The 23,483-nt window shown below is 40.4% G+C and overlaps 1 protein-coding gene across 1 annotated transcript; it reads right to left on the bottom strand.

The window, feature by feature from the left end:
• Positions 1-2,921: 2,921 nt before the first annotated feature.
• PDXK (pyridoxal (pyridoxine, vitamin B6) kinase) lies at positions 2,922-21,723 on the bottom strand. The gene is made up of 10 exons (XM_010180994.1): positions 21,658-21,723; positions 14,139-14,243; positions 13,167-13,250; positions 11,228-11,274; positions 9,032-9,117; positions 8,731-8,776; positions 5,973-6,084; positions 4,460-4,596; positions 3,815-3,881; positions 2,922-3,051 (listed from the first exon to the last, which is right to left on the bottom strand). Exons 3-10 carry the CDS (start codon positions 13,219-13,221, stop codon positions 2,939-2,941), a joined length of 663 nt encoding a protein of 220 aa, XP_010179296.1. The 5' UTR covers positions 13,222-13,250; positions 14,139-14,243; positions 21,658-21,723; the 3' UTR covers positions 2,922-2,938.
• Between the last annotated feature and the right edge of the window lie 1,760 nt (positions 21,724-23,483).

Here is a 23,483-nt window from a genome sequence, read left to right as displayed (position 1 = left end):
CTCCTGAGATTCATCTAATTCTCGGCCATCTGAGGGGACACAGTAGAGGTCTCAAAGCTTGGCCATCTGAAGATTTTTGTATGTGACCCATAGGAGCTGCAAAACTGGATACAGCTGGGTGAGGGTGTCAAGCATAATATCACAAAGTGGACTATGATATGTCTAGGCAGGGAAGATCAGTATCTTGATCCCTTCTTCCCAAGAGGACAGTAGGGATTATGCACTTCCATGTGAAATAGTCTAATTTTAAAAGATAAATAAACTCATAGTTATATTTGGAATATGGCATGCAACCCTTCTTTAATAAATGCTAGAAACAGCTAAAATCCTTTTGTGTTCAACTGTTGAAATGCAGCACCAGCTACAGTATTTAAATATCTCTGCTGAAAGCAACTATCTCAAAAAAGGCAATTGCATTCCTGGCACAACTGCCTAAGCAAAAAGCAGCTAATCTAAAAAAGGGGAAATTATTAATGCTGAGCTATTTTCTAGCCTATCTGGAAGTTTGCATCTCAGGAAGAAAAAAATATTTGCATCAGTTTAAAAATACAGTGCTGCAAAGAAAGGCAATTTGTTGTACTTCAGAGAATCACAGAATGGTTGAGGTTGGAAGGGACCTCTGGAGATCATCTGGTCCAACCCCACTGCACAAGCAAGGTCAGGTACTGCAAGTTGCTCACAGCCACGTTCAGTCACATTTTGAGTATCTCCAAGGATGGAGACTCCACAACCTCTCTGCACAACCTGTGCCAGTATTTGATCACCCTCACAGTGAATTACATGTTTTTAATGTTTAATGGAATTTCCCATATTTCAATTTGTACACGTTGCCTCTTACACCTTCGCTGGGCACCACTGAGAAGAGCCTGGTTCCTTCTTCTTCACAGCTTCCCATCAGATATTTATATACTGTAAAGATAGTTCGTGTCCTTTCACATGTTGGATATCAGCCATGAGCTCATCTCTGTTACTGACTGCTAATTGTAGCAACTGTTCACATCACCAAAATTATTATTGCTAGAAAGTTATTCCGTGGCAGTGGTTACTAAAAACTGTGGGAGGACACTCATATTTTGTAGGTAATTTCTGGGTTTTTTTCCCCTTAAAATTCTCAAGTCATAAGATTATTTTTTTTATTTTTTTTAGTGCCAAATGCATGGGAAGAAATAAAAATATTACTAGTTGTTGAGAGTGAAAGCCTGACGTTTGCCCTTACATTTACTACAAAACATGTTCATCTCTTAAATTTCATTTGCTGCAGAGATACTGAAAATGAGGGATTTCAGAAATGTATTAATAATGAAATCTTACTCTATGGAAATAAATCTGTTCAGCTAAAAATTCCCTTTTAAGGATAAATTACTCTTCTACTAGGTGAAATCAATTAACTTTTACAGTGGCAGAAAATCCACAGAAATGGTTGGATAAGTAAAGACTTCAGTGGCCAAAGCAGCTCTTCTGGGGACTCCCAAGCGATGCAAGTGACACTATCAGTTAGGTGGGTGTGATGAGGAAGGTGCAGGAAAGGTATCTGGAAGATACCCAAGAGGGAGTTTCCTGAGCATACTCAGGTAATCGAGAAAAACTCGGGCCTTTCCTCTAATGCAAATTTGCTTTGTGTCGCTGCAAGTAGAAATGCTGTTTTAATCGCCCTGTGCTGAGACTAATGAAGCTCATCAACTGACTTTGGATTTAACAACACATTAGGTCTCATCCTGGGAGAAGCAAGAACCTTAGTCCCATACGGAAATCATGCAGAAGTATGAGGAGTCAGTACCTGTCAGCGTATCTGCCCTCCTGCTATAATATGTGGCTGCGATGTATAGGACGCTGAAATTATTAAGAATCCCACTTTGAAGCCTTATGAAGCAGAATTTTGAAATAAAGATGCATAAATAATAATGCATTTCTGTCATCTCTGATCAGCGTAGGCTGCAGAGACATTATGAACAAATTAATTTTGTATGTTTCACTGCATTTGGTAAACATCAGTAATTTCCTAAACTAAAATATTACTTTTACCACACTGTTTCATTGACAAGCCTGCCAATAGTGCTCACTACTGTTAAGGGGAAGTGCCCTAGTAGTTTGTAAATACATCCACCCATGGAGAACAAAGCAGGGCAGCCAACTTTCAGGGTAAGAGCTGCTTTCTCTTTTGTCCTTACAGAGTGTTCGTCCTCAGTCAAACACTAATAAAGACTCAAACCTGGCCTCAGAGGTAGAAACTACAAACTTCTAATCAGTGCTACTGAATAAGGATATTATCTTATTGATGAAGATGTTTCTGGAGCAGTTTTGGAAAACCACGTCAGCACCTATGGACATTAGAAGTAAGCAGCCAGTACCTGCAAAAACAAACTGTACAGCTGTTCATAGACAAGACACAGGAGCAGTTACCGGTAACATGAATGACACCTCAAGGTCACTTCAGAGTACCTAAATGCCAGACATCTTCAAAGTACTCCTACACACAACCAGAACTGTGTGTAGTTTTAACCCTGCTTAATTTCATAGCAGCTGAGACACTGAATACCTGAGTAGGTAACCAGCTATCTCCAGGAAAAGGGAGCATGGAGCCAGCTCCATTGGCTATCTTGAAATATATTTTCCAGTCAGTCAAGCATTCCATTAGCAAATTCACACCTAAAGTCTTTGGCAAGGCAGGAACATTGCACTCTCTTGCCCTGGGTAACACACAGACTAAGTGAATTTGACAGCCATTTTGATACCTGGTAATATGCTTCAATGCACACTAACTGTTTTGTTTTTAAAACTGAGCAAGGCCAGCACATATGTTTGAGAGTGGATATCTGCCTATGCTGGGCACTATTTCATGAAAGTCAGGTTTCTGTCACAGATCTAAGGCAAAGATTACAATTAACAGGAAAGAAATGAGGACATCAATACATTGTGCGTTATTGGAAACGTACAGCCTTTATAACACAGTGGCTTTCACTATGATCTCTGGGTTTTCTATGTCCTTTTTGCTTTGGACCATTCTCAGTTCGAGCTGGGCTGAGCTTGGTTTGTTTTCTTCTCCAGCTTGTGCTAAAAAGATGACATCAGAATGTCATTAAGATCAGCAGTATAAAAAGAAACAAGTTACATTGTTCTGTTGCTTCACTATTTTTTCTACCCTCCTCTGCCCCCCAATCTGCCTTACTACGCCCTGCTAGAGTCTTCCAAGGCAGAAGATCCAGGTCAGCACTATGATTTCTTATTGCCCCTGTTCTGCACCTCTCTCCAGGAAAGAAACACAGCTCTGCTGTTATTAGAAAGCGACACAGACATGCTCTGAGAACCCACAGATCCCATCTGGATCTCCTTAGGAACTGAAAAGGCATGGGAACTTCAAGGGGAGAGAAGCTGAAAAAAAAAATAGCTCTTCATGTAGTCAACACAGCAAAGAGACTGTTTATTACCAGTTGATAAACCCATCCCAATACTAAATACACAGGCTCAAGAGGAAAGTGAGCAAGCTACACTCAGAAGGGAAGCTCTCTTGCACCTCAAACTCAGCATTTCCTCCAGTTCTTCTGCCACTGTTTAGCAAAGCAGTCAGGCATAGTCAGCATGACTGTAGTCCCACTACAAGCTGAACAGTGACATCTTCAGTCGGGTGTTGTCAAAAATAGGCTTGGAGGACAGAGTAAGGAACATATACACTGACACACCAAGATCTCGTTCTGTAAATTATCTGGCTGCTTCTGCACTGAGGGCTGCCTTTTGTCAGGAAACTCAGAAAGCTCTCTGAATGTTTCTGCTGATGCAAATCCAGACAGAAGAAGGGAATAAGCTTTGAATGAATTACCTTTTGCACTCTTAATGGTCCTCTGCAGAACATGTTGCATGGCTGACACCGTCTTTTCACATGCCACCTGTGATAGCGTAATACATGCAAGTTTTAGTAAAATTTCAGTTGCCTAGTTTAACAGTAGTGGTTTTGAAATACTAATATTAAGAAGGAAACATGACTGACAAGATGCAAACAAGATGACAACTATATAATGTAGAGTTTGGGAAAAAAAAATTTAGACTCTCGTAATTCTCCTGAAGCAGGTATGTATCAGAAACTATATACCCCTATCAAGGACTCTATGTGCCTAAGGCAAAGAAAAAGAAAACCAGATCTGATAAATTATTTCCAGTGCTTATTATGAAGTGAGGAGGAAAAAAAATATAATTACAAACATGCATGCAGTGCCCTGCTCTCTTGAAAGAACAATATCTTATTTGGCAAAATTACAACATCCATGTAACTGAAGTGTGATTGTCCAAAGCTGTACAAGCTAAAATGCTTTGGCAAAAGTGAAATTCTACCTTTTTTTCCCCTCCGAGATGATGAAAAAAGCCAGACTGGAAAAGAGTCTTTAAAGAATGTAATAGATTAGAAGTAATTAAAAAATAAAAGAAACATAGTTTAAACTTGCAGATACACAAATAATCTCTCCCACACCTTCAAATTGTTTGGATGCTTATGTGTCCATGCCAAAAGCATAGCAGCGAACAAGTCTCCCGTTCCAACAAAGACAGCATCCACTTTAGGAGACTCCACTCGAATTCTCTGTGTCACCTTCGTACCATCTGCTTTAGCTACAACACAGATAGACAGTTAAGTAACAGACCCAGCAATTAATACAATAGCATTCACTCTCTTTTAAAAGCTATCACCAGTTTTGAATTCCTTCATTGTCTGGAACAGAAGGATGCTAAGGAGTGTTTTAAACTTTGTACCAGCTCTTTTAAAAGGTACAACCTCTCAAAACTTTGCCAAGTTTGGATAGCATTTACAACTTATATACTATATATATTTCACTTAAGAGGTAACAGGTAGTTAGCACCTTCATTTTCTTGAAGGATTGATAGCCACCTATTTTCATTTAGACAGCAGCAGTGGCTTGCTCAGGAAACAGTGCATTTATAGAGACTGCTGAATCCTAGATAGGGCATCCCAAACCATAATCTAGAGTATCTCTGGGTTGCATGGAGGCACAAGAGCAGAATATCTCATCCATGTGCTATATTGTAATTACCATTGGAATGATCAGACTTACTCCAGACCTGGCATGTATTGAGAGCTAAGTGACATTGACTGGTTCTTAGTGGAGTCTGTTTTAAATATCAAAACTTTTTTTGTCTCTCAGCAGACTAGAATGTGATGCACAGATCTAGATCACTTAGGTGAACAAGAAAACAAGATCGTATACCATCCTACATAACTAAGCCCTTCTCACATAAAAGCATCCCACAACAGTCCAGACACACAGTAAGTCTTGGTGATGGTAGAGAGGGGGATACAAAGAAGCAGCCCAAGGACATTTTACAACCTGCCAGGTAGGAACAATTTGCTAACAGGACAGGGTAACTTTTCATAAAAGCATTCAAAACATTCAAACTTCCTGTTTTATACCACTACTACTTGTCAGGGACAATACTAAGAGCTTTAACAGCCCTGATCCATCTCACCTAGGACATCTTCCACCCAAGCACCCTCTGCCCACTAACTCAGGAGCTGAAAGGAAGACCAGTCCTGGGCACAAGCACCTTTGGCCTGAGCTATGTTATAGGTGTACCTGCTGTCTTGACTTACTGACTGGATTTTCCAGATTAATCTCAGACCTGGCTTGTCTCACTTTTCTCCAATGATCACTGAACTGTCATTGGGACCTGTCTGCCATCACCACCCCTGTTCTGCTCACCTTATTCAGATACTGTGGGCCTGAGCCCTGTTGGTGAGGGCAGTGCTCTGCCTGTGCTATGATGATGCTCAGCTCACAGCTTGTCTTCTCGCATGGAGCAGCCCCACTCTTACCACCTTCTGATATTACTGTAGAAGTAGTTCACCTAGGGATCTAAGCTCCTTCTGTGCACTACAGATGGGTCTGATGAAACCACTTCTTCATAAAGGGACTTCAAGCACAGAACAGGCTAAAAGAAAACACACTTTAATGAAGGTATTGATGACTTACTTTTTCTGTGGCTTCCCAGAGCAATTAGGTAGTCATTTCCTAGAGGTGCCTGTAGATCTGAGCTTGTGATCACCACAGTCTCTGGTCCCATGGCATGGAGCATATCCATTACCTTTCCACGTACAAAAAGGCAGGAATCAGTGACTGCAGTGTGTGTTGATTAAACCTTGCATCATTCACAGTACTGAGAATTTTTGACAAGCACCTTCTGGCATCTTTGGTAAAAAGGAAAAAAAAAACCCAGTTTCTACTCAAAGTATTCACTTGAATTAGTTGGATTAATTTGAAATAGGGGAATCAAAACTTCCGTACTTAAATGTACATGCTTGTTAAAATATACAGGCGTCTCTGTATTATCTTTGGATGCTCCTCTGAAAGAATACTGTTCCAGTTGTGATAAGAATTTCTGTCTGCATCATGTTTTCAGAACATCTAAGAATACGAGAACATGCAAACGAGCTGGCAGTTTGAAACACTTGCTAGAAAGACTAACTCCATGAAGTCTTACTTAGCCACTACTTCAAGAGTTAACAAAAATGAAGATTTAAAGAGCTAAATCAGAGGCACAAGTGTGTCTGTCTCAATCTTTTTTTCTCATTCTGCTTCAAACTCCAAACTAAACCTGCAAATTATGTACCTTTGCAAGTGTATTTCCACTTTGTGTGTTCCTCACTTAAACTCATTAATACTTTACTTCTGACATCACAATTGGTTTCTACAGAAGTGATTTTGATTTCACAGAAGGAAGAAAGGCTTCAGTAATGAATCTGGCATAAAACACTGACAGAATATTAATTCTCCAAGAAGAGTTTAACTAAAAATCCTCTGAGGCTAGCTATGACTCATGGGCAGCTGAATGATAAGGATTTGTTTCTGGCATTTTTTAAATTCTCTATTGCTTTTCTTTCTTGTCTAAGCCTCCAAGTTTCTTCAACTGTCAGACCTCTGCACAGACACCGTCTGGGTTTTAACGAAGCAGTAAATACACCAGCATATGCTGACATAATCAACTGTGAAGTAACATTAAACTCAATTTCATTTCTCAGTCACAATTCACCAAGAACCTAATCATCAGTATTTCTAGTTGTAGGTCTTAGATCCTTCTACATTTATATGATGTCATATTTAATTTTATTTAGAAGACTATACTGTCATCACTAGTCTAACTAAATAAATGCATTTCACCATGGAAATCGATGCCAGAATTTCTATCATCTCCAAAAGGGAAAAATTCCAGCATGGATTATTACTCAGAAGGATAGATCTGTATAGGACATGCAGCTGGGGAGACAGACAGATTAAAATATAACATCCTGCAAGCAACTATTTTAAAAATGTTTCCATTCCTAAGTATAATTCCATCCCTTCAGAAGAGATTTTTTAAACCCTATCACAAATATGAGCTAGCACATGAATCAGAGAGACAAGCAGAAAACTAACTTGTAAAACTGCTTAGCATATGCAACTTGTGTTTGCAGCTGAAATATGCAAACCTAAAAGTAATGGCTGCTCATATAACCGTGCTGTTCTCAAGACTGGTTCCACTGGTGATGACAAGAACAGAAGAAATGAGTTGTAGTTAGCAGTCAGTGGCATGAAGCACAGTTTGTCACCCTCACCCAGCTCAGTGGCGTAATGTAAAATTGGGAGGGGCACAGGAGGGGATGATAAAAGAGCTAAGATCTTTGGAACTGCTTCCTGCTGTGAAGAGATGGTAACCAACCCATGTTGCAGGACATGCTGGAGGAAAAAAACAACAAACATTTGGGCTGATGGACCCCAGCTACTCTCCAGGGTGCCACTGCAGCTGCTGTTTGTTTGAAGATTTTGTGTTCCTTTGAAGTTCAAAACCAAACTAGAAGGAATAACATCAGTCCATTATGAAAGCACTTGACTAGTCAATGAAACAAAGAGCTCAGGCCTTCTCAAGACACCAGTAAAACCATATTCCTATTTTGTCCTTCATCACCAAGCCTTGTCACTTTTTATTCTCTGCAGTCTGGATAAAAGGGTAAATCCTTACACCTCAATGCAGTATATATTTGCAGACCATCTATCATCTCTGTATGGTGATGACTGCAGCTATCAATGCTGGGGATTTGTCAGTCTTTCACCAGGAAGTACCCGAAGGCCATCACTCCCAGTCCAGTTTCTCATCTGTGCAATCTGTCCTTTTGCAACCCAAGTCTCATCCCCTTTGAGTCAATTTAAGGAAAATAAAACAGAGCACCAGCAAACACTGTCAGGAAGAGATTTGGAGTGTATTCAATCAATCCTTGCAAGAGTCTGCAGTCAGTCTGTATGGGAAAGTGAGAAACGTCTGCCTTAGCACTCAGCATGGCTGTTGCACGACTCACATGTGGACAGCAGAGGGAGCAACTCAAGCAGGTTTCTAATGCCTAGGGTCACCTCGGGTTTTCGCCCCAACCAGAGCATTTCCACAGCGCTGACAGTGTGTGGTTATTTGCCTCATGTGCTGCTGCTGCTGCCCTTCTTACACTGCAGGAAAACAAGCTCTCAGAGATCTCCTCACTACCACTGTTATGCCTTTCTCTGTAGCTCTTTTGGGAAGTTTCTTCAGAAGCCTGACACTACAACAGAAAGTGCTTTTTGCCTAGAGTGCACAAGCTTTAGTGATAAATGGGGAGAAAGAATAGAGGCCAAAGTGACTTTAAGGTTAAAGACAAACAGCAAACTGCAGCACTGCAGGCAGGAATACAGCAAGAGATCTTACACATCCTAACCTTTGCCTACTTACCTCTAAAGCTTCTTTTTCTGTGTGAATCTTCCTGCCCGTGAGTAACCTGAGAATGAAACAGAAATCTTAAAAAAGCACAAGTTCTCCAGGCAATGACTGCTTTGTTTACTCCTTGAAAGCAGGAAAACCTGGACTGCATCATCTAGACCTAAATGGTTTGTAGCTATGTGGTCTGCCATACCAGGCCACTGTCTTTAAAAGTTATGTGCACAGACACACAGTATTCAGATAAAGATTGGTATCAGTCTCCCCTGTTTTTATCCCCAAGTTTATTTGGCTATAAAAGGAAACAGGTACTTACTCAGCTTCAAACTGGTTAGGAGTAATTATATCAGCAACAGGTACAACTTTGTCCCTGTACACTGGGAGGAGATCCTTTGGCACATACTAGGGGAGAAGAAACAGTATGAAATGTTGTCAGCAGCATCCAAGATGCAGGAGTGCAATGCTCCTTCCCTGAACTACCATTCATCCTGTCACTGAGTAGCCTTACAACTCCCAGTGTACTGTTATGCAGCAGTAACTGAAGTGGCAGCACATTCTCTGGCTGGTGACAGCACAGCCAACAGCCTTTCTTTCACTGGAGGTGATGGGAAGCACAGCTAAACAGACAGGCCTAAACTGGCAGCATTAAAAGGATGTGGTTCCTTGATGAGGAGCTTTTGGGGTCCCTCTCACCTAGGTGACACAACAGTACATGGGTCTACTGCTGCGCCGACATGCACCCACATTAATCGTATTGCACTGCAGGGCTCAGGAACAAGTAACTTTCACGCTATGTGTTATTTTGTCTCCTTCTATCAGTGCAGCATTTCTAGGGTGTGCTGTACATTAATGTGTGTGAACAGGAATCAGATTTGTAATTTGTTCAGTACATTAAAATATTCTGCTTGTGTTGCACCCAAGTCTAACAAACCGCAAGCACACTTCACTGCCTGCAGGATCAGCTCTTCAAACAATGAGGGCCAATGCTCCCCTTTCCACTTTCCTGTTCCATCTCTGTCTCATCTTCGTTAGCTAAATACAGCCCATCAGCACAGGGAGATAAGCTGCCTAAGCACGCACTAAGATGTAGCAGGAGCCCACCAGCCTGTGTGCTCTTCAGACTCAGAGCTGAAAAGTGCCAGCTGCTTTGGCACATACTGGAGCTCAGCTAGGAGTTCTGGTTAGATGGGTACAGAGGTCACCTCACCATCCTGAGTCTTGCTGTAACTCAATTTACAAAATCTTTAATAAAGTTCATTGTTTACTAGTAGCTGATATTCTTTGGAAGAACCCCATTTGTTAAATCAGGATTAATACCCCCTTTTATCCCTAGTTTATTTTCTCTGCTAGGCTTATAAGCAACCCAGGGCAGGGTGCATATATACACATGCCCATGCTGTTACTGTCTCCCATTGCAACTGTACCAGCGATAGGTACAACCCCACCAGTGTTGACCACCAGGTGCTATCAGAACACCTGTCATACTGATATTGAGCTCACTCATGCAGTCACGGTGAAATGTTGATCTCACAGGGACTCTGCCTTTATAGACAGAAATGCAAGACTAGGTCACAGCTAAACTAAGGCATTTTAAATAGTAATTTTATTACTTTTTATGGCAGGAATGAGTTGGTATGTTTCATGTTAAATTTTCTCCTTTTCTTCCAACTACTTTGTCTTCCACCAAAAAGCCACAGGTAAGCCCATGGTTAGAACTCCCAAGAACTAAGGCTTTGAAAGGTGACAGTCATTAGATCTCTGCCTTGTTAGGAAAAAGCCAAGGACAATAAATATTGCAATAGACAGAAAATGAAATAATAGAACACAAAAGCAATGGCAAATTTATTACTAAGGGCTATTTCATGTGATGTTTTATGGCAGGTAAACTGTAAAAAGGTACAAGGACAAAGACGAATTCATAGTGCATGACTAGCTAAGGCAGAAGAAAACATAAAATATTATTGCTGAAGTTTTCCCACATTGCATTTTTACTAAAATTATTTGCTAGTTTTGATCAAAAGGGGACATTTCTTTGTCAGTATGCAGCCTGGTACTGGCACACTGAACCTTTCTGTCACTGATCAGAGCCCAATGCCTAACAGCTGCTGGATCTCACACGAAATAGGTCATCTTCATTTAGGTTCAAGTGGTATGTCAAATCACACTACCACTGACAGTACCAGCCAGGCTACCAGCCAAAACAGAGCTCTTGACAGAAGAGGAGGGAACTCCAGTGAGACAAGGAGGGGCAACAGGGGGATATTTTCCTGTGGACAGTCTGTATTCCACATGTTGTCTCAGCAGAGAGTTAGAAATAATCCCAGGGCTGTGCTTCCCATTGTTCTTCCCAGATACTAAACTCAAATACAGGAAATTAAAGTACAAACTTACTTGATGCTGGGATCCAAAGCCATGGTTAGGTAATGTAGTTTAGTTTTGGTGTTTAAAAGTGAGTAAATCTTTATATAGCAAATATTCACTATGTAGAAAATCCAAACAGCTAAGTACTAACCATAGAGCCTTCTCCATTCCATTTGTCACCCATCACTGGATCGCATACTGTAACAGAATAAATCTAGCTTTAGAAACGGGGAACAGTCATAGACACCCTGGTGGGACAGAAAAGTTTTAGGTAACAGTAGTGGCTATGTAATAGCACTGAGCACCTGATAGCTCATATGCTCACTCAGCTTCTCCAGAACACTCAACCAGAAAGGTATAACTGGTGCCTGCCAACTCTGAAAGACTAGGCCATGCGTCTTAAATAACTGTCAGATGGTTGTAGTCACCTTCTTCTACCTGCTTGCATGTTATGTCTGGAGGTGATGAGGATGAGAGAGTCTGCCTCCTAGGAGTGAAAGGGCTTTTGTTACGGAAAATGCAGAGAGCCCTCTCCTTCACAACCCAACCCCAAATTAGGTAATAGGAGTATGGTGGGGAAGACACATGTGAGAAGCTAATAGCTGTGAAGAGTCCTGTTTTTACTGTAGCATAAAACTATACATGCCAAATGTACACACCAAAATGCTGTGTGTACACATAAAAATTACTTGTACTATGATGAAACAAGAAGAAAATCCATGCCAAAGTACATAATGTTATTGCACCAAGTACAAGTTTAACACACATTTGGCACAGGTTCTGAATCATGCGCAGTATCGACAACATATTCCAAATGCCCTCAGTTTCAAAGTGTGAATGGAAACAGCTTAGCCGTGTACTTTAAAAAGGAACATTGTTCATTGTATTAAAAGAGCTTTTAGCAAGATAAAAAAGAAATACAAATCCAAAAGTATCAATGTCCAATCAATATTTAAGGAAGTTTCTGTGAGTAAAAAGACAACAATTTGGTTTATATTTTAAAAGCGTTTTCCTTACATTATAATCTATTTATTAAATACAAAGGATCTCAGAAGCCTTGCTGTCTTCTCGCCATCTGACCACTTCCTTCTTGTTCTATACAGCAAGATGTTTCTTTCTGCTCATGCTCCAACAGTTTTTAGCTTTCACTTACTAGTGCAAGGCTCTGGAGAACCTGACAATGCAACAGTGTTAAAGGCTAAAAAGCAACAAAACCCAAGCTCATGAAGATCTCTCTGCTACATTTTTTTAAGTGAGAACTGTACTTTGTTAACTTTAAGTCAGATATGACACTCCACAGTATTACACCTTGCAAATCCTGTGAATCATTCTAGATGTTTCCTGATGACACAGTTTACTGAATCTGAAGATGACAGGTGCAAATGATCATTTACAGCTTTTCATCCCACTAAATCCCCACTGACTTTGCCCTGTCACTCCAAGCATTTTGCTCAACAAAAGCCTATGCTGGTTATGTTCAAAAGTCCTGAAACGCTCAGTCAGGAAGGAAAAGGAGAATCTTTTGTGACAGGTTTAAGCCTGACATCACATGTTAGAGATAGCAGTTGCTAGAGACTGTTGCTCTCCGAGTTATCCTAGGTAATCCTAGCAGAGGGCATCAGAGTTAAAAAAGCCTTGGAGTGCAAGCATAGTAAGACACTTCTGGGATGTAACACAAAATCATGGCAGGGCAATACAGGAGAGTCTATCCTGCTTTTGACCGACTTGGAAATCAAGGAGAGGTTTCAGCTTTCAGCACTTAGAGCCTGTGCCTCTGAACTAAGAACAGCAGCAGCCACTGGGATTTTACAAGCCTTTCTTTGATACAGACAATACTCAAGGCACGTTCTCCTTTTCACAGAATAATACAAGAAACAGACTGAAAGGCATAAAATCAGTAAGGTAAAAAAAAAAAGCAACTCCCTCAAGACTGAAGCAAAGCTGAAATGAAACTTCACAGGAGCTTCCACAGCTGGTCCCAGCAAGTCAGAGCACAGGAGGGTTGTGAAATGCTAGGTACCATCAGACCAGCGTTTTCATTCTAAAATGTGAAAATGGTGGGCGTACACAATGATACAATACATCCTTACCATATACTAGGTTAGAATTCTGTTGCTTCAACTCCTGGACAATATCCACCACCATTGCAAGAAACGATGTGTCTCTTGTATACCCTTTGCGGAGAAAAAAAAAAAGACTTTAAGTCTATTTTCATGAACACTTGGGTTTTTTTTTTTTACATTTTGGACAGGAACGCTGCATACTTCTCATTCTTTGGAACAATCCATTTTTAGAACAAAGGCGCTTCAGTATTTCATTCAAGAATAATAGGTGGAAGACAAATTCAGATAGTGTTTGCACAACTACAGATATAACCTTAAAAATCCATTTAAGTATGTTATACATGAAGGGCCGTGTATAAAACACACATCGAAGCCATTAAATCAATCAAATCTGGTGATATTTCTGTTTATCTTTACAAAGTGACTGTTCACTGCTACAAAAAAATGAAACTGTAATCTAAACTAGATGCATAGCTCTTACTGAGGTCAAACCCAATCAGTAATCTACACTTGAGAAGCACGAATTAGATGAGAAAGTTTTTAATAAAAACTGCACACATCCCTCTTTTCTATAAAGAAGCTCCCTGCCTATATTTACAAATGCATTGCACCTAGTGACAAGCAAAGGAAAACACTGCACAGTCATGATGTCCTGCAGAACTGTATCCATTCAGAGGACCTACATAGTAACACGAGAGAAAAATCAAGATATGACAGAGTCAAAACCAAAATCCAACCCTGCTTATACTTTGCTCTGTATGCAAACCACCACCTCTTGAAGATCAAGTAGAAAAAAAACAAGGACAGATAACTGTGCTTAAAATCACAGCGTGCCAGTACTGCAAATGGGGTTAAGGGGCACAGAGTGCCAGTACTGCAAAGGGTTAAACTCATGTCTTCATAATAAATAGCTTGGTTTGGAATAAGGAGGGATATGGTTTATAGATCTTTACTTTTACTTACATCTCATGGCAACTCCAAGGAACAAGCTCTTCTTACCTGTGAGTACATAATCGTACCGGTTAACCTTGTTCAGCTTAAGTCCTTCATACAGTTCATGAAGTTCATCTGAATTTAACACCTGACCCTTCCAGTGGGCATAACCTGCAAAGTAAATGCTAGTTAATTTTTCAAGAGCTAGACTTTTTATTTAGCATCGCACATATTACACACTTGGAGGAAACGTATCAGATATTAGCATCAGAAAGCATTTCCACTGCCTTTTCTGTAAAATGCTGTTGCTAAATGAAAGCTACTATCAGCAGAACAGGTATGTGCTCAACTTCTTCTTAGCACCTTCTGTTTCCCAAAGGAACTGGAGTGACTACACTAAATTGTCCATTTAGCAGAAAATCAAGCAGAGCACAAGCAAGTTCCTGAAAGTTTTCCCATGGAGCCTATACAACTATCCCTTTCTTATGTTTGTCCCTCTCTACACATGTTTCAGACTTCAATGGGAGAAAGTATCAGTATAATCTACTTTTGTTACTGTATACTAAAAAATAAAAGGAAAACAAGATTGACAGCTAGGTGACAAGCTTAAAACAAGGCTTGTGGATTTGTCTGGATACAGGCATGCAGCATTGCTGCACCCATCAGATAGTGTTCACTGGGACTTGCATGTAACAAATAGAGTGACCACAGCACTCTCCACATCCACTCTCATGGATGCGCTGAACTTACAATGTCATCTGACAGATTTGCTTCCAAAAATAGCAGAATTGTAATGCTAAAGATCCTGGAGGAGGCAAATTAGTATCAGAAAGATACTATAAACAGACAGATAAAACCCATAAACTCTTATCCTTCAATTAATTACAAGCCAATGGTTCTTGGCCGAGAAGCAGATGGAAGTTGAAGGTTGCTCAGGAAAAGCTGAACTGATTTCAGCAAATAATGAATGAAGGTCCATGGCAGCCAGTCTCAAGGGAAAAAAAAAATCTTCCTTGACAGACTCTAAACTGTTGATGAAAGCTGTAAATACACCTTGCACCTTTTCATCAAAGTCAGCCCATATGGCAGCCATTACTCCCCTGTATATAAGAATGGGGCCTTCTCCAGGATATTACATGAAGCACCCACAATTTAACTCTGCCAACAATTCAGAGATTGTTAAAAAGGTTATGTTTTTATTAACTGGAAAAAGGAAAAGTAAAATGTTAAATGAGGCATCTCCTTACACACCACTCCCCTGTGAACACAATGCTATTTGTTTTGTTTTAACTTCTGCTCTTGGAGTTAGAAGATTCTGTGATAAAAACTGTTGGCTTTGATTATCACTCTAAACTGTGTTATTAGAGTAACTGCCAAAAGGTCCCTAGAGCCCAGGATAAGCACATTTTTCAGTTTTCCTTCTTATGAATGCAAATACACCCACAGTAGAGAGAGCAGATGGATCATTTTGTTCTCCTCAGCTTACAAAGGCCTAGACTCTACAAGACAACTTGCTGCCAGCTGGCTGGGGGACTGACTCACATCAGCCACTACAGTTCTCTCCCCAGTTCTCTCTTTTTTAAAAGTCTCTGTGAAGAAACAGAGGGAAGAAAGCAAGGGACTCCCATAGATTAAGGCTGTAGTTCCACGGCAGAACACAGCGATACCCAAAACTGCGGCGCCTAACACTTAGGCACACATGTAGCCCCAAGTATATGAGGAACCCTTGACTACAACTCAAGTATTCAGCTTATGTAACACATCTGCAGCTTCAGAGAGAAATAATCTGCCTTCTCCTCTTCCCTGAATCTCTTATTCTATTAGGACTGCAAAGCCAGTTCCTACAGGGACACAACAGAGTCCTTTTTATTCCATTTTGCCCATCAAGGAAGCTGAGTGCAGTTTTCACCCAGAATTGAGGTCAGATGGCAGAAAAGCAGCCATTCATCTTACATGGCCATAAAAATAACTACAATAGATTCTTCAATCTAGATACTTTCGGGAGTGATTCCTACAAAGGGACCTTGCATATATACTACGTAACTAAAAGTTCATCTTCTCATGTCAAGCTGTCTTAAACAGTCAATACACAGGGTCCGGGTCACACTGATCCATCACTAAGGGAGGGAAACAAATATGAAAAAAAAAAAATGTGTTAGGTAGCAGCCCAGCTTAGCTCAGGAATTGTTAAGTTACCCACATGAGGCAGAGACATTGTCCAAACTCTGTATTAATGACTTCCAAGGGTATCCAGAGGATTCCTTTTACCACCTGGTAACGTGTAATACAACCCAAAGTCTAAATCACACGATAGCTGGAGGGAAAAAAAAAGTTCCAGGGAAGCCCGAGCTACTCAGACAGAAGAAAAAAGGCAATGTCTTCACTGGATCTGCAGAGAACTGTGATTTCACTAGGAGTTGAATTATATTCAAATAGTAAGAAAAACAAAATCAAAACTGGCAGCAAGATGGAAACGACCCTAGGCCCATTCCCCAGGGTAACTTTATGTAACTTAATGGACAAGGGGCAAACCCTAAGAGCCTGCATTTATCTTACTCTCCCAGTGGAACACACAACCAAAGAGCAGCCTCTGTAGAGGGACAGAGGACAAAGCCAGTTACTCACGCTCAAAAAGGGTTTCACTAACTAAAGGTGGGAAGAGGGACTGTCTTGAAAGGGGAAGACATGGGGGTAACGTTGAGCAAAAATACAGATCAATACCGTGTGGTCAAAAAAACTCCACTGCATAGCCCTACATCCAAAACTAGTTAGGAGGGAATGCCAACAGCAAGCTTAAACAAGTGAGGTCAAATCAGCTTCAAGGGAAAGTATAAGAATGGCTGGAGCCAAGGATGATAGCAAGGAATCGCAACCTTCCTCAACTAGACATGAGAATTCAGCTGGCAATGAACACATTTGACGGCCCAGAGCTGCCTTGCAAGACCTAAGAGAAAGTCAGCTTGCTAGAAATCATTGAATGGTTTGGGTTGGAAGGGACCTTAAAGCTCATCCAGTCCAACCCCCTGCCATGGGCAGGGACACCTCCCACCAGACCAGGTTGCCCAAAGCCCTGTCCAACCTGGCCTTGAATACTTCCAAGGAGGGGCCATCCACAACTTCCCTGGGCAACCTGTGCCAGTGTCTCACAACCCTCACAGTAAAGAATTTCTTCCTAATATCCAGTCTAAATCTACCCTCTTCCAGTTTAAAACTGTTACCCCTTGTTCTATAGCTACCTGCCCTTGTAAAAAGTCCCTCCCCAGCTTTCCTGTAGGACTCCTTCAGGAACTGGAAGACTGCAATTAAGTTCCCCTGGAGCTTCTCTTCTCCAGGCTGAACAGCACCAACTCTCTCAGTCTCTCAGTGTTATCCCTATGCCTACATTAATCATGAATATCTGAAAAACAGCAAGACAAAACTTAAAACCTTCTGTTAAACTGCCTTCTTACTCCAGCTCCTGGTCTGCAGTAATATTTCCACTGTGGCACTCAATAATACAGATGTTTAAAGTCTCACAGTACCTGACTATTTGCACACATCATACAAGAACCACAGCCAAGAAAGCTAAAGAATGAGTTTCGAGTTTGTACTTGGCAAAACAACTGCATCCCATTTGGAGACTACAGAGTCGGTTAGGCATAGCAGCTGGATCAAATTATTACTCTTTTATTTTGGATATTAAGGTTAGATCTTGGCTTGCATCTTCCACAGAGGGAGAAAGCTGAGTCTTCCTTGCTTTGCTTACCAAACTACGAAATAATTCCCCTTAGTGCTGGACTGAGAGAGCAGAGAACACTGCAAATCATGATACAGCTCTCCAAAACTGCTCTTGGCTCAGACAGACTGCATTATTCTCCCAGATCAGTAATAGTTTTTAACACATAGATAAGCATAAAAATTTAAACATTTTATACCCCTTCTGCATATATGCTTTATGGCTTTTTATTGGAATTAAATGTTACGTATTTGCAGATCTGGGAACGAAAAACAGGTAAGATATGATGATGCCTGTTGTCACTTATCCCTCTAAAATGATAAATGTATACATTAGAAAAAACCAAAACCAAGAGAGGCAGCTAATACTGCACCCAAGATTAATTTACATACTTTTCTTTCCTGCTTTCCTCCACTGGTGTTTTTTTGCCTCCTTTGGAATGTATTTAAGCCTCTTAATTGCTTCCAAAAACAGGGAAAAAAAGAAAGATAAAAATTCCCAGGCATAGCAGAAGAAAAAAAAACAACAAATGAGACAAAAACAAGTAACACTTCCCCCCCAAAAAAACCTAAACCAAAAAAAACCAAAAAACCCCTTACCACTTAAGTATACCAAAGCATGTAAGATTTCTTTGTTTTCCAACCCTGAACATTCTGTTCACCACCACCTCCTGTGGTGCTCTCTGCAAAACTATTCCAGGTGGCTTCAGTAACCAAGTACTTTATGTGGGAAAAAAGGAAGAAGGATCTAGCATTTAAGGCACATGATGGGAAGGTAATCTGGGCCCAGCTGCATCACAAAATTCACACGCAAACTCTGGCAGAAGACCTGGTCTAAACACGGGACTTAATCCTCAGCTAGCAGGAGGCCTTCAACAAAACCTGAAATACTAAAGTACTAAGTTCTCCAAGGGATTTCTCACAGTTGGTCAGTGTGGGAGTAAAATACTACCAGTGTTATGCATGAGTGGAGTTTTTGTCCCCCACTGCACAGGTGTGAATGACTGCATATGGGCAGCAGACTGCGAAGAATCACATCAACAATCATAATTTCTCATGTGTTAGACCTACCAGTCAACCCAACCACCCACTACACACCCACTAAGTGGAAGTCAAAAATGCTTTGCTTAAAAATAAAAAGAAAAGGAACAAGGGGAAAAAAAACCACAACAAAACAAAAAACAAACCAAACCAAAAAACCCACCAACAGGCTATTTGTTCTGAAATAGTCTCAAAGGCAGGATTTGGATGGCAAAGTAAGTACCTTTTATGCTTACATTTAACCTAGCAATTAAAAACAAAAACACAAATCACTGAAGAATTAAAAATGCACCCCAAAAATATCAATGACACAGTGAAAGAGAAAAAAGTAATTTTTATTTTTACACATCAGACAATGTGATGCTTCTGCAAACAATACAGTAAAATAGAAAAAAAAAGCACAGAACCTTTGTAGGTTGCTTGACAGCTTCTTTTATTTGTATGTGAAACATGATGCCATTCAAGGGTGAGTCACTCTAATCATAAAAGTTCTTCACCAAGCAACATGACAAACTGTTCTCCCAAGGGGACTGATTTAAAGCACATTTTCTCAATTTCAGGATTATCAGAGACTAAAGAAAGCTGAATTTTCTGAGCAGGAGTCAGCAGAAATAGGCCTCTGGTATCTTACTAATTTAAAAACAGGGCAAAAGAGCGCAATAATGATTCACCAAAGAAAGCCCGTTAGTCATGAATTCTCTCTGCATTTCATCTTTTGCTGACAAGACCAAGTCTAAAGACAGGGATGGGGAAAGAAAGAATGTCGTGTCCAAAACCTCACATCCTGTGCTACCCCCTCTGGTATGTCACATTCTTTTAGAAACAGGAGTTTACAGATTTTTTGAAGCAAACATTTGTCTTTCAGCTTTAGTGCTGACTGCAAAAAGGGTTCTCATAAGAACCTGTTCTTGTAGGAAAACCAAGTTGTCTTCACCAGTTCATCCAGGACATGATTCCAATGTACTGTGGCACTGCTCCAGACGCAACACCATGGTCCAACAGGGCAGTTTCTGTTCACTGATCCCTACAGCAGCACAGACTGCATGTACATGGATCTGCAGGTACCAGCGCAGGTTTGTGTGCAGGCAGGCATAGATGTTCAAGCCTGGAAAAGTCTTAGTCTGAGGACACTGCATGTTCCTACATGCCTCTCTCAAAGAGGAGGCAAAAAGCCACTGAAATCTATCCTGCAATTTAAGAAAAGGATTTAATAAAAACCCCACAGTGTTAGAAAACTAGACCTGCCATAAAAGGGAGCGTGTGCCCTTCCTTTCTTTTCTACTCCTTCCTCTTTCAGCCAGATAACCAATACTTCTACATATCATCTCCTTTTACTCACACTTGGCAAGTGCCAAACACTTACCATATCCTGATTTTTCTTCTGGAAGCTTTGCTTCCCAAAGTCATGAGGCTGCACAGTAAACTTTGGGATTTTTTAACACATTTACTAAGACAACCAAGATAACAGAAAAAAAATAATAATGTGACTCCTAAACATCTGGAGACAAAATAAAAGTTGCAAATATTTTAGACTTGTGAACTTTGAGACATTTTTGTTTTGGGGATGTTCATTTAGGTCTTCTTGGGGGGGGGGGCGAATCACTAATTTGTTGTTTCTTTTTCTGTCTTTATTGTCTGCCAACCCTTGAATGAAGCACTGACAACCTTTCTTCAGCTGTGATACTATTTAAAAAATAAAAATAAAAAAATCATCCGATTGGTAATGTAGTTCTCCTACTTTCAGACACATCTCTATTAAGGTCTTTTAATGCCCTATAAAGCTGATTTAGTCTTGAAACTGAAAGCCAACAAACAACAGGTGCTCCTCCATTTTTAGTGCTGAGTATTTCATGTGAAATTTCATTTCTGGAAGATTGCAACAGTTTTACCTAGCCATCAAAAAAACTGAACAATAAAAAAATCCCAAACTCCAAAACTAAGTATGTTAAGGGAACACGAGTCACATCCAAGTATCTCAGTAACACGAAAGAACCTTTGTACAGTGTCAAAGGGTACAAGCGAAATAAGCTGCTTTTGCCTGAGCCACAAAAGACCCGCACCCCTTGTTTAATTATTACCTGTTCTGTGCCTTTCCTCAACAAGCAGAGATGGTTTTCTAGCTAGCTTACTTTGAAGCATTTGTTTCTTCTTCCCAGGGTGACACTAAATTCCTTCCACTATAGGAACATCTTGCTAAAATAAATTTCAGCTTTCTTTTGCATAATAAAGTCTGCTAGCACTGTGAGTGTTAGAAAGTCTAAAAGTATTATGTGAGTGCATCGTGTTCAGGCTTAGATCCCAAGTAAAAATACACCCAAATGTATTAACCCCTCACCCCCTTCAGCCCTTCAGAATGTCATTTTAGGATACTTGCTAGCAATCAGGTGGGCACATAAACAGAGGAAACATTGCATCTAGCTTGGTGTTCTTCTGATGTTTGGCTTGGTAACATGATTATGAGTGTCACAAGGCCAGAACGTACAGCAAATAGTACTGAAGACTCCTGTTCACAGGCCTGCCTATGTAGATGACCTTATTTGTGTTATTCCACTGTCTGAGTTAATCAGATTACTGCCCAACAAAAGAAACTCACACTTTGAAGTAGCAGAACAGGACATTACCACGTCATATCATGCCCTAATCCCAAATCTACAGACTTCCGTGAGACTTGAATCAAAACATGAAAACTACATTTCTGTCCTATATCCTGAAAATGTGAGTGAAAACATAGAGCAATCTCCTTTCCACTCTCATGTGATGAGGTGAGCTACATGTTGAGTAGAGCTGAGTGACCATAGAGGGGTATCTGAAGAAACATGTAAAATTTTACCTGTGTGGTTTGAAAACTGGACAGAGTTCACCGTATCAACTTCAAATCCCAAAACCTGTAAGAGAAGACAGGAATATTTCTTTTACTAACACAGCTTTGTTACTACATTATCAACATTACAGAATACAGGGAAGGCTTTATTTCCCGGTGCATATTTAGAAGTCTTCAGCGCTGTTTCAAAGTGAAAGCTGAGTCAACATACAAGCCAAATAAACAAACAACGCGGTGCTTTACTACATCAGTGGCCATGGAACAGAAGTGACACTGGCAACAGCACCAGAAAAACAGAGCTCTGGATTCTCAGGCTGGAGTTCATCTGGGGATAAGGACACAGAGGCTGGTCCAGCGGCAATCACCGAGGCCCTGAAGAAAGCCTTGGCTGGTCTTCTCTGGCAAGAAAAGCAGTTTACATTTCAAGGTACTAAATTAATGCAAAATATGGAGGGAGGATTCTGTTAGTATTCCAGAAAGCCGATCTTATTAAAAGGAGGACAGAATAATCTTGAAAGAGATCAACACTATGAGCCATACATTGATGTCACAAGCAGTTTCTTTACAAGTAAAAGAGAATAGAAAGAAATCACAGAGAATTAACTTGGGGCATGATTAGGCAATCAAAGGGAGAGAGCTCTTAAAAACACCAAGTAAAAAAAGCCTAAAGCATGCTCCAAAAGCCACCTGCTACCTTGCATTACCAGCAATCCAAATATTGAAATATCCAAGAATCTTCTAGTGCAATTAACAAACACATTCTTCTTGCCCAAAGAGAGACAAATACTATGAAAAGAAGAGCACCAATTCAGGAGAAAACTAATGAGTATGTTTAACCTGATGATACCTGCTTAATATAGGCAGTCATTGCCGTTCAAGCCATTTCTAGACATTTTTAGCTGTCACGAAAGAAATTCTAATGCGCCGGTGACATAACAGTCTGACATTTAATATTTGTTTCCACATCCCACTTGCTCTGAGTAAGAATTCTCCTCAAAAGAAGAGCTGCTATATATGACTCAGTGAGTCACACCAGGAGATAATAGTAATGATGCATCGCTGTTTATGATCCACTCTCAGGCAATTTGCTAGGGAAGGCAGAGTGAACAAACCACGCTTTTGCCAGTCACGTTTTTCACTGACGCACACGCTTCTCCCTTTTTACCACGAAGGCAACCCCTCCACACATACGAAAAAATCTTTGGGTGTATGGTGCCATACATTAGGCTTTTCATACATGAAAGCCATTAAATGCTAAGCCTCTTATTTCAAAGATGGAGGTATGTGCTGCAATGGGTAACTCCTGCTTGCAAGCACTGCATTTCTGTCATTTCACAGCTCAGAGTCCACAAAGGTCTTCACAGAACAAATCTCTTCCTTCAATATATAATAAAGGTTTCTGTGCATTCTGAACCAGAAAGCAACGTAATCTCACATTAATGACAGACAGATGATCAAGTTAAAATTAACCCCAGCTTCTACTTTCGCCTCAGTTTCCTGTTTCACCTTGGTGGATTTATTTTAAAGACCCAGGGCTGAAAGGGGTGAGAACATGACAATACTGTTATGACCTTAACCTTGATGTTTGCACGTGCTCTCCAAAGAAATAAATGACAATACTCCTTCTAAAGAGACTGTAATCCCATATTCAATTCCCCTCCTTGCAATGAGCAGACCTGAGGAGTTCCAATTTCCTTCAAACATCTCGGCAACAACTGTGAATTAATCAATTTCTGTGCAATACTTAGATCACATCTCTCCAACTTTTAAACACTTGGCACTACAAAACTCATTTACTATGATTCCTACACCTAGTGCTTTAGGTAAGAGCAGCA

Source organism: Mesitornis unicolor, unplaced genomic scaffold (assembly GCF_000695765.1).
Source record: "Mesitornis unicolor isolate BGI_N332 unplaced genomic scaffold, ASM69576v1 scaffold21803, whole genome shotgun sequence".
Classification (NCBI taxonomy): domain Eukaryota; kingdom Metazoa; phylum Chordata; class Aves; order Mesitornithiformes; family Mesitornithidae; genus Mesitornis; species Mesitornis unicolor.
The sequence above is the reverse complement of the archived record's forward strand: the minus strand, read 5'-3'. Positions and strand labels throughout refer to the sequence as shown.